The sequence below is a fragment of the Haematobia irritans genome, chromosome 5 (genome assembly GCF_050003625.1).
Source record: "Haematobia irritans isolate KBUSLIRL chromosome 5, ASM5000362v1, whole genome shotgun sequence".
NCBI lineage: Eukaryota > Metazoa > Arthropoda > Insecta > Diptera > Muscidae > Haematobia > Haematobia irritans.
The window spans coordinates 119,954,249-119,970,441 of record NC_134401.1 but is presented as its reverse complement, the minus strand read 5'-3'; the positions used below and the strand labels follow the sequence as shown (position 1 = coordinate 119,970,441).

The 16,193-nt window shown below is 33.8% G+C and overlaps 1 protein-coding gene across 2 annotated transcripts in view; it reads right to left on the bottom strand.

Moving 5' to 3' along the window:
* Positions 1 to 16,193, bottom strand: part of Hs3st-A (Heparan sulfate 3-O sulfotransferase-A) — a 291,348-nt gene that overhangs the window by 102,962 nt on the left and 172,193 nt on the right. For both annotated transcript variants that reach the window (XM_075311929.1, XM_075311930.1), the window contains exon 5: positions 6,752 to 9,297. In XM_075311929.1, the coding sequence (XP_075168044.1) occupies positions 6,752 to 7,272 (521 nt within the window). In that variant the 5' untranslated portion in view covers positions 7,273 to 9,297. The remainder of the gene's footprint in view (positions 1 to 6,751; positions 9,298 to 16,193) is intronic.

Sequence of the window (16,193 nt, the reverse complement as noted above, 5' to 3'; positions counted from 1 at the left end):
CAAATTTTGCACAAGGGGTACGTTTAATAGTATCGTTAAGTGTGTCAAATTTTGTTAAAATCGGTTCAGATTTAGATAGAGCTCACATATATATCTTTCGCCCGATTTGGACTTACATGGTCTCAAAAGCCAGAGTTTTGCCCGGACTTACTTCAAATTTTCATAAGCGGTACTTTTAACGATACTATTGTATGTGCCAAATATGGTCAAAATCGATTCAGATTTATATATAGCTCCCATATATATCTTTCGTCCGATTTGAACTTATATGGCCTCAAAGTCCAGGGTTTTGCCGTAATTTGCTTCAAATTTCGCACAAGGAGTATGTTTAGTAGTATCGGCAATTGTGCCAAATTTGGTTGAAATCGGTTCAGATTTAGATATGGCTCCCATATATATCTTTCGTCCGATTTGCACTCATATGACCAGGGGGCCAAAGATGGGAGTATACCATTTAACATACGTGAAATTTCGCATAGATAGCAGAATTATTATTCTAACTATACATGTCAAATTTAGTCAAAATCGGTTCAGATTGTATATAGCTCCCATATATACGTACACCAGAGTTGGCGAAATATGGTAGACTGTTACACATTTTAGACCCATTTTCAATGGAAGTTTCCTCCAATTAACTGGATAGCGTTAGCCGATTTAAATTTTAATTCTAGAGATTTTGTAGAAGTAAAAAAATTGTCTCCTTTATATAAAGGGTGATTTGTTAAGAGCTTGATAACTTTTTAAAAAAAAAAACGCATAAAATTTGCAAAATCTCATCGGTTCTTTATTTGAAACGTTAGATTGGTCCATGACATTTACTTTTTGAAGATAATTTCATTTAAATGTTGACCGCGGCTGCGTCTTAGGTGGTCCATTCGGAAAGTCCAATTTTGGGCAACTTTTTCGAGCATTTCGGCCGGAATAGCCCGAATTTCTTCGGAAATGTTGTCTTCCAAAGCTGGAATAGTTGCTGGCTTATTTCTGTAGACTTTAGACTTGACGTAGCCCCACAAAAAATAGTCTAAAGGCGTCAAATCGCATGATCTTGGTGGCCAACTTACCGGTCCATTTCTTGAGATGAATTGTTCTCCGAAGTTTTCCCTCAAAATGGCCATAGAATCGCGAGCTGTGTGGCATGTAGCGCCATCTTGTTGAAACCACATGTCAACCAAGTTCAGTTCTTCCATTTTTGGCAACAAAAAGTTTGTTAGCATCGAACGATAGCGATCGCCATTCACCGTAACGTTGCGTCCAACAGCATCTTTGAAAAAATACGGTCCAATGATTCCACCAGCGTACAAACCACACCAAACAGTGCATTTTTCGGGATGCATGGGCAGTTCTTGAACGGCTTCTGGTTGCTCTTCACTCCAAATGCGGCAATTTTGCTTATTTACGTAGCCATTCAACCAGAAATGAGCCTCATCGCTGAACAAAATTTGTCGATAAAAAAGCGGATTTTCTGCCAACTTTTCTAGGGCCCATTCACTGAAAATTCGACGTTGTGGCAGATCGTAAGTCTATTCATGATGAAATGTCAAAGCATACTGAGCATCTTTCTCTTTGACACCATGTCTGAAATCCCACGTGATCTGTCAAATACTAATGCATGAAAATCCTAACCTCAAAAGAATCACCCTTTAGCTTCCAGCAAATGTGAAGGAGTTGAGATGGTAACACAAATTTTGGCCTACATAGGGGTAAAGGGTATAATATAGTCGGCCCCGTCCGACTTTAGACTTTACTTACTTGTTTGTACTAACATTGTGTTCCACCCTAGTGCATTAGCCGACTAAAATTTTGAGTTTATAGATTTTGTAGAAGTCTGTCAAATTCTGTCCAGATCGAGTGATATTTAAATGTATGTATTTGGGGAAACCTTTACATATAGCTCCCAGCACATTTGACGGATGTGATATGGTATCCAAAATTTAAATCTAGAAAGTGGTGCAGGGTATAATATAGTCGATCCCGTCCGACTTTAGACTTTCCTTACTTGTTATACCCTCCACCATAGAATGGGGTTATATAAACTTTGTCGTTCCGTTTGTAACACATCGAAATAGTGCTCTAAGACCACATAAAGTATATATATTCTGGGTCGTGGTGAAATTCTGAGTCTATCTGCGCATGTCCGTCCGTCCGTCTGTCTGTTGAAATCACGCTAACTTCCGAACGAAACAAGCTATCGACTTGAAACTTGACACAAGTAGTTGTTATTGATGTAGGTCGGATGGTATTGCAAATGGGTCATATCGGTCCTCTTTTACGTATAGCCCCCATATAAACGGACCCCCAAATTTGGCTTGCAGACCCTCTAAGAGAAGCAAATTTCATCCGATCCGGCTGAAATTTTGTACATGATGTTAGTATATGGTATCTAACAAACGTGCAAAAATGGGTCCACATCGATCCATAATTATTTATAGCCCCATTTATAAACCCCCGGTCGGTCCATAATTATTTATAGCCCCATTTATAAACCGATCCCCCAATTTGGCTTTCGGAGCCTCTAAGAGAAGCAAATTTCAGCCGGATCGGATGATGGTGTTAGTATATGGTCTCTAACAACCATGCAAAAATTGGTTCACATCGGTGCATAATTATATATAGCCCCCATATAAACCGTTCACCAGATTTGACCTCCGGAGCCCCTTGGAAGAGCAAAATTCATCCGATTCGCTTGAAATTTGGTACGTGGTGTTAATATATGGCCTCAAACACCCGTGCAAAAATTGGTCGAAATGGGTCCATAATTATATATAGCCCCCATATAAACCGATCCCCAGATTTGACCTCCGGAGCCCCTAGGAAGAGCAAAATCCATCTGATTCAGTTGATATATGGTACGTGGTGTTAATATATGGCCGCAAACACCCATGCCAAAATTGGTCCACATCGGTCCATAATTATATATAGCCCCCATATAAACCGATCACCAAATTTGACATCCGGAGCCCCTTGGAAGAGCAAAATTCATCCGATTCGGTTGAAATTTGATACGTGATGTTAGTATATGGTATCCAACAACCATGCAGGGATTGGTTCATATCAGTCCATAATTATATATTAACCCCATATAAACCGATCCCCGGTGCCTTTTGGAGAAGCAAAATTCAACAACAATTGCAACATCTCCAAGAGCCAACAACAAGAACACAATCATCATCTCAGCATAATCGTCAATTTTTCAATTCGCATCGTCACCAACACAATCGTCATTTGGTACGCGGTCATAAGCGTAGGAAGGCCTCTGGGGAGGGGGCTTAGACCCCCCAGAAAAATTTTAGCCCCCCCCCAGAATTTGAAACTTTATTTATGATTTTCCATTTTTCAATAAATGTCAATAGTTTTCTTAATTTTTATAAAAATTAAACAAGTATATACAATCGCACAAAGACTTTCCGCTTAAAACTTTCATGAACAATCGAATTACTTGGGTTGTGGTAGCAGTTGCCGATGGCAATGTTTGAAGTCTGATATTTATGAAATAAAGCTGTGGTTGAACTTGTGATTGATTTAGTTTAGTCAATTTAATTAAAAAAATAGTAGTTGATATTAAAACTATTCTTTCATAAATTAATATCTTAATAATGCTGCGAAAAAGCGTTGCCAAAAAGGTAGTGAAAATGTTCTTTTTGGGTCTAGAAGTGGTGCAAAATTGGCGGAAAAGCAATGAATGTAATATGAACTTGTCATAGGACAAATGTCCACCGTTTCAACAGCCGTTGCAATGAATTTGCATCACTTCTTAAGGTGAGATCCGAATTCAGTGTTTTGAATGTGAATTAAAAAATTTTGTGATATTTTCCCAAATAAATAATGTTTATATTGTTTTTATGATTTTTAATGCATTCTGACGCTTGCTTGAAACGTTTTCCTCGAATAATTTCCAAAATTATCGATTTTTCTATAATGGATTTAGCAGTTTTGTGGCAAAATTTGAATAATTTGTACCAATTTTTTTATTCTTACTCTTTTTTTAACTATTTGAAAAAAAAAGAAAACAAAAAATTACACATTAAAATATGAAAAAAAAAATGAAGTAAAAAACTTCCTGTGTAGTTTAAATAATTGAGGACATTTTTGGAAGTACTTTTAAAGTTGTGCCTTTAGAACAACTCACATTTTTTTTGCTGGGAAAAGTGTGGAACTACTTTTAGTTGCTTTATTATAAATTAATTGTCGAGTTATTTTGATGTCTAATTTTTTATTCAATTTTATGAAATAAAACATTAATGGAACCTATAAGTTCAGTCTATAAATTTTTAGCTAGGGGGGCTATAGCCCCCCCTAGGAAAACTGTCTAGCTACGCTAATGTACGCGGTGGTAGTATGTGATATTTATCAACCATGCCAAAAGTGGTCCTTATCAGTCCATAATCATATATAGCACCCATATAAACCGATTCTGAGATTTGGTTTTCGAGCCTCTTGGAGGAGCAAATTTCATCCGAGTGAGTTGAAATTTGGTACATTGTGCTAGCATTATATGGCCGTTAACAACCATTCCTAACTAGGTCCATATCGGTCTATAGTTATATATAGCCCTCAGATAAATCGATCCCCAATCACACAAAAATTTGTTCATAACAAGTTCATAATTGTATATAGCCCGCACATAAGCGAAACCCATATTTCAATTCTGGCTCTCTACGTACCGTGCAAAAGTCCATATCGATTCGTAATTATTTGTAGACTTACCTACACATACCTTTTTTGTCTAATATATACCACGTATGGACTAACCCACAATTTAGAAAACGATTTAAGATACCACAACCCAAGTAATTCGATTGTGGATGACAGTCTTTCGTAGAAGTTTCTACGCTATTCATGGTAGAGGGTACATAAGATTCGGCCTGGCCGAACTTACGGCCATATATACTAGTTTTAATTTTAAAAACATTATATATGTAGAGCAACCAACAAGTTTGAAGGATTTGAGATGGTATCGAAAATGTAAATCTAGAAATTGGTGCAGGGTATAATAAAATCGGCCCCGCCAGACTTTAGACTTTTCTTACGGATTTTCTTTTGTGATAGACCTGTAGTAATGTGTTTTTTCTTTTCGAAAAATAAAAATGAATTTTCAATATAAAGCAATTTGTGTACAATAATTTTCTCTAAGAAGAAGCGGGAGTGGAGCGAAATTTTTTTTCTCGGAGAGGAGCGATTTGTTTTTCGCCGGAGCGGAGCGAATAAACTGGCCCGCTTCGGATCCCTGATTTAAATGCTTATATTTCAAAATTTTTCTCCTCATGTCTTATGCAGTTTCACTTTCACTTTACTTCTATATACGATACTGGTAAAGGATGATACGGTCAAAATTTGGTCAAGGGAAAACGCGTGTAAATCGTTGAAATCGTTTATTTAAAAAATCAAATTAAATTTCTTTTTCAAGTTCAATTAGTATAAAATTCAGGAAAAATATTCAGTTAGGCTTTCGCTTTTCCAAATCCGAATTGCCGGGCCTCACGCTTGACACCTGCCATCAGATTTTGTACAGCCACCTTGTCCACCATCTTCGCCGCAGAAAGCCAGTTTGCCTTGAACTACTGCTCGTCCTTAGCAGTTTTTTTGGTCTTCTTTAGGTTCCGCTTGACAATAGCGCAGTATTTCTCAATTGGGCGGAGCTCTGGCGTGTTGGGAGGGTTCTTGTCCTTGGGAACCACCTGCACGTTGTTGGCGGCGTACCACTCCATGACCTTTTTACCGTAATGGCAAAATGCCAAATCCGGCCAAAACAGTACGGAACAAACGTGTTTCTTCAGGAAAGGCAGCAGACATTTATTCAAACACTTTTTCTCGTAAATTTCTTGGTTGACAGTCCCGGAAGCTATGAAAATGCTGCTTTTCAAGCCACAGGTACAGATGGCTTGCCAAACCAGATATTTCTTTGCGAACTTTGACAGTTTTATGTGCTTGAAAATATCTGCTATCTTTCCCCTTCCTTTTGCCGTATAAAACTCCTGTCCCGGAAGCTGCTTGTAGTCGGCTTTGTCGTAGGTTTCGTCGTCCATTACCACGCAGTCAAACTTCGTCAGCATCGTCGTGTACAGCCTCCGGGATCGCGCTTTGGCCGTCGTATTTTGTTTACCATTGCGATTTGGAGTCACTACCTTCTTGTAAGTCGATAGTCCGGCTCGTTTTTTGGCTCGATGCACGGTTGTAGACGATACACCCAGCTTATTTGCGGCATCTCGGAGAGAGAGAGGTTAGGGTTTCGCTTGAAACTACCGGCAACTCTCTTTGTCGTCTCAGCGGCTTCCGGTTTTCGATTTCCCCCCGACCCAGACTTCCTGGCTGTCGACAAACGTTCCCCAAACACTTTAATTACATTTGTAACGGTTGATTTGGCAACTTTTAGCGATTTTTTTTAGAGCTTTGCGTGCGAGTAGCTCGGATTTTCGCGATGCGCGAACAAAATTTTGATACGCTGCTCTTCTTGCTTGGACGGCATTTTGACAACTGAAGAGTGAATTCCAAAATCAAAATAGGAGCAACATTCTACACACACACCTTCAAAATGAGGGGTGTTCAGGTTTTTTTTAAATGCAAAATTGAAAGAAATACGTCAAGTTTATATTGACCAAATTTTGACTCTATCACCCTTTAATTAAACTATCAACTTTTAATCTCTGGAAATGTAAGTCTTAATGCACAATGAAACAAAAACAAACCTAAAACAAGCAATCAGTATCCTTTGTGAATAATTCACTAACTAAGAAAACTCGATAATGCTACTTACAAAATATCCAAGGGCAATTTCACCGAACACTCGCCACGCATAATTGAGGATGCTGTCGATGATGATGATGATGATGACGATGTTGCTGCTGCTGGTGTTGTCTGATTATTGCTGGGGGATTGATGTTGATGGGAGGTGACGGTGCCGTAGTTGCTGGACGATGCGGAGCCACTTGGGTAACGCTGTTGATAATGGTAATTGTGGCCAATAGATGATAATGAAGACGTAACTGATGATCCCGCTTGTTGTGGTTCCTGTTGCAAAAGATGCTGATGTTCATGATGCTGATTGCTTGGCAAATGACGATTGTGTTGGTGACGATGCGAATTGAAAAATTGTCGATTATGCTGAGATGATGATTGTGTTCTTGTTGTTGGCTCTTGGAGATGTTGCAATGGTTGTTGGTGTTGTTGCTGCTGCTGTTGGTGTTGTTGTTGATCCAATGAGGTATAATGATTATTGCTGTTGTCGGCAACAAATGTCGCACTATTACTGCCAGTACGTCTTTTGGCAGCAGTCATTAAGGTGGCCTAAACAAACCAAATAGCTTGGCTATTTATGGGATGGCAAAGAGGTGAAGGAGGAGGGAGTAGGAGAACACACAAAGAATAGCTTCTAATGTTTACAAAAATTTTTAGAAAAATTTTAAATAATGTTCGATGAAAGGAAAATCCACCTTATTTCAAAAAGTTTTAATTTTTTCAGAGTATTTTGTTGACCCTTTTTTTAGCTCTCGATAATTTAAAGAATTTCCAATGCCATCATTGCAAAATTTATTTGTTTAAATATCGTTTTCATAAACTATTTCCTGTTTGTTTTTGGTGGTTGATATCATTCACCAATTGTTATGGGATCCGGTTAGCCAGCCACCAATCGTTTACATCAATTGTTTAGTGCCAACGATTGAATTCAATTTCCGCTTAGAATGGTCGATTATTTTCGTCTCTGTGTGTGTTTTGGGGTGGCGTTGCTAAGGTTGCTGAGTGAAAAGAGTTTATGGGAGTATTGGGAGAGATTGCGAGAAAGAGAGAGAGACTTGGAGATATTTTAGTTTTGCAACAGGATTTGTATGCTTTGATCATCAATTCAATGCATTTCCCATGGAAATCATCAGCAGTAGCATGTGTTGTCCCCAGAATTGTGAACATGTTAGGCGACCACCACTGCACCAACATTAACCTTGGACACGGCCATCCACTGGCTGGGTGGGACTGGCTTTTGATGTATTGGGTCTGAGTTTAATGTGGTTACAATGACATTCATACGTATACCGGCTCACACTCAAGTCTTCTAGAGCCAGCAGTTGTCAATGGCTGGATTTTCGTTTTCTGTTTTTTTTTTTTTTTTTAATTTCCGTCAGCTATTTCCGGTTGCAAGAAAATTGCATTATGGCCAAGACTCAAAGAGCTTGCCGGTGCGATGTATGTTTTGCGATGATGTTCCAGGTATTATTCTTTAATGGTACCCGATGATGATGGTGGCTCTTTGGCTATACACAGTCTATAGTCTGTTGCATATGACCCTCAGCAGTGCTGTGGAGTGACGAAGATTTTCAACAAGGTAATGGCTTGGCTTTATTGTTCAATCCAACTGCAATTACCAATAAATTGTTGTCTTTCACAGGCAATGGCCATAGAGAAATGGAAGCTTTTACCCTATGGCTTCCCTTGGCCAGGGATGGCATAAATGGCGGGGTGGAGAAGCCTGATAGAATTTCTCCTACTCCTTGTCCTCCTTCTCCTCCTGCTGCTGCTGCTACTGCTAGTTTTAGTTTGCCCTGAGGCTTTGATAACCATCCAAGGCGAAGAGAATTGCTTGTTTACTGTTTGTTGCTGGGTCTCCTGCTGTCTTCTAGTCACTCCTAGTGTTAGCTATGATGGCGGCGTTGGTCTTCATCGCAAGCAAACTGTATCGTTTTATGATGGCTCCTTTGCCATAAACATGTTAATTTCACTTTTTTTTTTGCTCCGTCTCCTATAGTAGCTACTTTAAATAGTAATTACAGTTTCCTTTCTGTTCTGTTTCTCTAGTGGTATTTTTTCCGCTTCGGCAATTGTGAATGTATGCTATTCTCCTTCTGAATGGTGGCTTCATACCTTTAGGCCATAGCACATTTTCAATGTTTTCATTATTTCCTATGGACATTAAAGTCCATGTAGAAAATTTGTTATTATACTAAATTTTATGTTGTAGCTGAATTTCATTTCTTTTATTATGAGTTTAAGTATATAATATTAGCTCTCTTCCTCTTGCTCTCTTCTTCTCGCTCTCTTGCTCTTTTTCTTTTATAATGTTGTAGTTGTTGTAATTCTAGCCGATATAGGCTCTTATTTACGGTTTTCGTTTTCTGTCTGCTTTTACCGGAAGTTGTAGATAGGACTTGTATTTCTAAATATGATGGCACAATTTTTGATATGTTTTGTTCGTTTCGTTTTTAGTTTAACTTAAATTTAAATTTGATATGTTTTGTGATAATTTTGTTCTTTCATTTCCATTGATTTTTGGAGGATTTGCTATAACATTCTTTAAAAGTTGACGAGAAAAATCTGTAAGAAAATAGAAAACAAATTTGATTAATAAAAGGGATTAGTTTGATTTCAAAACATCTATATTTAGATCCAGTAAGAAAAAATTTACTTTGGCGGAAGCCCAATAAACTATAGTTCTTGAACCAACAAACTCAATGATATTCCTTTTATTATTTTCTACTTTAATTTTGAACCAAAACCCAGCAAACAAAGCGTCGCCAAAAGAGTAATGAAAATGTTCTTTTTGGATCCGGAAGTGGTGCAAAATTGACGCAGAAGCGATGAATTTAACATGGACTTGTCATAGGACGGAAGTCCTCCATTTCAACAGCCGTTGCACTGAGTTTGCATCACTTCTTTAGGTGTGATCCGAATTCAATGTTTTGGATGTAAATTAAACAATTCCGTGATATTTTGTCAAATAAATAATTTTTATAATTATTTATAATTTTTAGTGGATTCTAACGCTTGTCGGAAACGTTTGACCTCAAATATTTTCAAAAATTCACAATTTTTTCAGATTGGATTTAGCACTTTTTTCGACAAAATTTAAATGATTTGTACCATTTTATGAATTCTTACTCTGTTTTTAACCAAAAAAGTTAAAATTACCCATTAAAAGTATGAAAAAACTAAGTTATAAAAAATTTAATTAAAAGAACATCTTGGGTAGTTAAAATAAAGAACATCATTGTGAGTGCATCTTCTGGAAGTGCTTTTAAAGTTGCCTTTGGAAGAACTTCTAAATTTTTTTGCTGGGAAACTAAGTTTGTGAAAATAATTCGATATTAACAGTTTATGTTGCCTTTTATATTTATCCCGAAATCACTTTGTTTTTCTTTCGGGATTAAAGAAATACAAGTATATACGACCGTAAGTACGGCCAGGCCGAATCGTATGTACCCTCCACCATGGATTACGTAGAAACTTCTACTAAAGACTGTCATCCACAATCGAATTACTTGGGTTGCGGTAACACTTTCAGGAAGTCTGGATCGGGGGGAAATCGAAAACCGGAAGCCGCTGAGACGACAAAGAGAGTTGCCGGTAGTTTCAAGCGAAACCCTAACCTCTCTCTCCGAGATGCCGCAAATAAGCTGGGTGTATCGTCTACAACCGTGCATCGAGCCAAAAAACGAGCCGGACTATCGACTTACAAGAAGGTAGTGACTCCAAATCGCGATGGTAAACAAAATACGACGGCCAAAGCGCTATCCCGGAGGCTGTACACGACGATGCTGACGGAGTTTGACTGCGTGGTAATGGACGACGTCAAACCTACGTCAAAGCCGACTACAAGCAGCTTCCGGGACAGGAGTTTTATACGGCAAAAGGAAGGGGAAAGGTAGCAGATATTTTCAAGCACATAAAACTGTCAAAGTTCGCAAAGAAATATCTGGTTTGGCAAGCCATCTGTACCTGTGGCTTGAAAAGCAGCATTTTCGTAGCTTCCGGGACTGTCAACCAAGAAATTTACGTGAAAGAGTGTTTGAATAAACGTCTGCTGCCTTTCCTGAAGAAACACGGTTGTTCCGTACTGTTTTGGCCGGATTTGGCATCTTGCCATTACGGTGAAAAGGCCATGGAGTTGTACGCCGCCAACAACGTGCAGGTGGTTCCCAAGGACAAGAACCCTCCCAACACGCCAGAGCTCCGCCCAATTGAGAAATACTGGGCTATTGTCAAGCGGAACCTAAAGAAGACCAAAAAATTGCGAAGGACGAGCAGCAGTTCAAGGCAAACTGGCTTTCTGCGGAGAAGAAGGTGGATAAGCTGGCTGTACAAAATCTGATGGCAGGTGTCAAGCGTGAGGCCCGGCAATTCGGATTTGGAAAAGCGAAAGCCTAACTGAATATTTTTCCTGCATTTTATACAAATTGAACTTGAAAAATAAATTTAATTTGATTTTTTAAATAAACGCTTTCACCGATTTACACGCGTTTTCCCTTGACCAAATTTTGACCGTATCACCCTTTAAAACTTAAGACGTATCTGTATAGAGTGTTCTATAAGAACACTATGAAACAAAAACTATTGAGAATTCTGGAAAATAAATGTTATGACAGAAAGAATGCAGGTATTTTTTTTTCGAAAATTCTGCATTTTTGTAAAATTTGAAATTATAGAGTCTACAACGTTTAATCTAGAACACATTGTGGCAACATTTTTACCTATAATGCGTAAAATTTCGTAGGGAATGCAGTTATAGAAAGAGGACAATAACGGCCCTTTTATGGTAGTTCCAAAATACAGATTCCTTTCAGCTTTCACACATTATTATGTTGATATCTTTATCCATTCAAAAATTGCAGAATTATTAAAAACGATTTGAAACCTCTGTGAGCTAGTACGAAAATTCCTCAATTGTGGTAACCCACTGTACATACAAAACAAAAATGTTTACATTGTCATATTTTTCCACAATGCATATCCCACTGTCCCTTTATGGTTTCTCACGACAAAAGGGTTATCAGGGAAAAATTTCAACAAAAATGTCCTTAAGCACGTACCAAAGCAAAGCAAAACTAATGGCATTTTTACACACTGACATACAAATGGCAAACGGTAAGTGTCTGTCATGCCGGTGTGTTTGTTATGCATTTGTTGTTTTATTACAGAAGGATATTCGTTTTTTTATTTTGGTCATTCACTTGCAAAAATTCTAGTGAAACACAAAATGAGAGAGAAAACAGAACAACAACAGAATAACCCGACAGAGAGTTGTGGCAAATCGCAATTGCAAGAAGTGGAAAACTTAGCCCATACAAATATGGCAACATAAGGTTTTCGCCACAATTTCCCAGTCACATCTGCCACATGCAATCTGTAATGATAAATGTGAGATGTGTTACTATGGAGCAAAAAAAAAAAAAAAATCGGGAACATTTTACGGTGAGGCACCGTGGTGCAATGGTTAGTATGCCCGCCTTGCTTACACAAGGTCGTGGGTTCGATTGCTGCTTCGACCGAACACCAAACAGTTTTCAGCAGTGGATTATCCCACATCAGTAATGCTGGTGACATTTCTGAGGGTTTCAAAGCTTCACTAAGTGGTTTTACAGCAATGTGGAACGCCGTTCGGACTCGGCTATAAAAAGGAGGTCCCTTGTCATTGAGCTTAACATGGAATCGGGCAGCACTCAGTGATAAGAGAGAAGTTCACCAATGTGGTATCACAATGGACTGAATAGTCTAAGTGAGCCTGATACATCGGGCTGCCACCTAACCTAACCTATGAGTGTCGAAAATTGGGGATTCATGAATGTCCCAATAACAAGAAAATTGAATACCGTTGCATAAATTGCAATGTTTTTATACCCTGAATAACTGTGGAAAACAGGGCATTAAAAGTTAGTACATATGTTTGCAACACCCACAAGGAGATAATATAGACACGTAGAGCCTTAGACCATACTGCTCAGGTTCGGCTCCAGAGCACGCTAGCCAGTCGAGCCAAAAATAATCTACCAAAATTAAGGGAAAAGTTTACCAAAAAACTACAAAAAAGTTATTTTGTCAAAATTTTATTTCTATAGAAAATTTTGTCAAAATTTTATTTCTATAGAAAATTTTGTCAAAATTTTATTTTTATAGAAAATTTTGTCAAAATTTTATTTCTATAGAAAATTTTGTCACAATTTTGTTTCTATAGAAAATTTCGTCAACATTTTATTTCTTTTGTCAAAATTTAATATTTCTAGAAAATTTGTTAAAATTTTATTTCTATAGAATATTTTGTCATAATTTTATTTCTATACAAAATTTTGACAAAATTTTATTTCTATCAAAAATTTTATCACAATTTTATTTTTATAGAAAAATTTGTCAAAATTTCTATAGAAACTTCAGTTAAAATTTTATTTCTATAGAAAATTTTGTCACAATTTTATTTCTATAGAAAATTTTGTCAAAATTTTATTTCTATAGAGAATTTTGTCAACATTTTATTGCTATAGAAAATTTTGCCAACATTTTATTTCTATAGAATATTTTGTCAAAATTTTATTTCTATAGAAATTTTTATCAAAATTTTATTTCTATATAAATTTTTGTCAAAATTTTATTTCTATAGACAATTTTGTCAAAATTTTATTTCTATCGAAAACTTTGTCAAAATTTTATTTCTATAGAAAATTTTGTCAAAATTTTATTTCTATAGAAAATTTTGTCAAAATTTTATTTCTATAAAATTTTTTTTCAAAATTTTATTTCTATAGAAAATTTTGTCAAAATTTTATTTCTATTGAAAAATTCGTCAAAATTTTATTTCTATAAAAAATTTTGTCAAAATTTTATTTCTTTTGTCAAAACTTTATATTTCTAGAAAATTTGTCAAAATTTTATTTCTATAGAATATTTTGTCGTAATTTTATTTCTATATAAAATTTTGACAAAATTTTATTTCTATCGAAAATTTTATCACAATTTTATTTTTATAGAAAAATTTGTCAAAATTTCTATAGAAAGTTTAGTTAAAATTTTATTTCTATAGAAAATTTGGCAAAATTTTATTTCTATAGAAAATTTTGTCACAATTTTATTTCTATAGAAAAATTTGTCAACTTTTTATTGCTATAGAAAATTTTGTCAAAGTCTTATTTCTATTGAAATTTTTATCAAAATGTTGTTTCTATAGAAATTTTTATCAAAATTTTATTTCTATAAACAATTTTGCCAAAATTTTATTTCCATAGAAAATTTTGTCAAAATTTTATTTCTATAGAAAACTTTGTTAAAATGTTATTTCTATAGACAATTTTGTCAACATTTTATTTCCATCGAAAATTTTGTCAAAATTTTATTTCTATAGAATACTTTGTCAAAATTTTATTTCTATAGAAAATTTTGTCAAAATTTTATTTAAAGAAAAAAATTTGTCAAAATTTTATTTCTATAGAAAAATTTGTAAAAATGTCTATAGAAACTTTAGTTAAAATTTTATTTCTATAGAACATTTTGTCAAAATTTTATGTCTATAGAAAATTTTGTCACAATTTTATTTCTATAGAAAATTTTGGCAACATTTTATTTATATAGAAAATTTTGTCACAGTTTTATTTCTATAGAAAAATTTGTAAAAATGTCTATAGAAACTTTAGTTAAAATTTTATTTCTATAGAAAATTGTGTCAAAAGTTTATTTCTATAGAAAAATTTGTCAACATTTTATTTCTATAGAAAATTTTGACAAAATTTTATTTCTATACAAAATTTTGTCAAAATTTTATATTTCTAGAAAATTTTGTCAAAATTTTATTTCTATAGAATATTTTGTCATAATTTTATTTCTATATAAAATTTTGACAAAATTTTATTTCTATCGAAAATTTTGTCACAATTTTATTTTTATAGAGAAATTTGTCAAAATTTCTATAGAAACTTTAGTTAAAATTTTATTTCTATAGAACATTTTGTCAAAATTTTATATCTTTAAAATATTTTGTCAAAATTTTATTTTTATAGAAAATTTTGACAAAATGTTATTTCTATAGAAAATTTTGTCACAATTTTATTTCTATAGAAAAAATTGTCAAAATTTTAATTCTATAGAAAATTTTGTCAAAATTTTATTTCTATAGAACATTTTGTCATAATTTTATTTCTATAGAAAATTTTGTCAAAACTTTAATTCTATAGAAAATTTTGTCAAAATTTTATTTCCATAGAAAATTTTGTCAACATTTTATTTCTATAGAAAATTGTGGCACAATGTTATTTCTAAAGAAAAATTTGTCAAAAGTTTGTTTCTATAGATAATTTTTCCAAAATTTTATTTCTATAGAAAATTTTGTCAAAATTTTATTTCTATAGAAAATTTTGTCAGAATTTTATTTCTATAGAAAATTGTGTAAACATTTTATTTCTATAGAAAATTTGGTCACAATTTTATTTCTATAAAAAATTTTGACAAAATTTTATTTCTATCGAAAATTTTATCACAATTTTATTTTTATAGAAAAATTTGTCAAAATTTCTATTGAAAGTTTAGTTAAAATTTTATTTCGATAGAAAATTTGGCAAAATTTTATTTCTATAGAAAATTTTGTCACAATTTTATTTCTATAGAAAAATTTGTCAACATTTTATTGCTATAGAAAATTTTGTCAAAGTTTTATTTCTATAGACAATTTTGTCAAAATTTTATTTCCATAGAAAATTTTGTCACAATTTTATTTCAATAGAAAAATTTGTCAAAATTATATTTCTAAGGAAAATTTTGCCAAAATTTTATTTCTATAGAATATTTTGTCATAATTTTATTTTTATAGAAAGTTTTGACAAAATTTTATTTCTATAGAAAATGTTATCACAATTTTATTTTTATAGAAAATTTGTCCAAATTTCTATAGAAACTTTAGTTAAAATTTTATTTCTATAGAAAATTGTGTCAAAATTTTATTTCTATAGAAAAATTTGTCAAAATTTTATTTCTATAGAAAATTTTGTCACAATTTTATTTCTATAGAAAAATTTGTCAAAATTTTATTTCTGTAGAAAATTTGTCAAAATTTTATTTCTTTTGTCAAACTTTTATATCTATAGAAAATTTTGTCAAAATTTTATTTCTGTAGAATATTTTGTCAAAATTTTATGTATATAGAAAATTTTGTCAAAATTTTATTTCTATAGAAAATTTTGACAACATTTTATTTCTATAGAAAATTTTGACAAAATTTTATTTCTATAGAAAATTTTTTCAAAATTGTATTTCTATAGAAAAATTTGTCAAAATTTCTATAGAAACTTTAGTTAAAATTTTATTTCTTTACACCCAGAGAAGGAATATGATCACCTCAACCATGTTTCAAGAGCAAAATGTTATTTTTGAATGGTGACCATGTAACATGTTTGTCGCAACCATGTTATTTTCTCGGAGATTATGTGCAAAATCTACCAAAACATGAAGAATTCTAC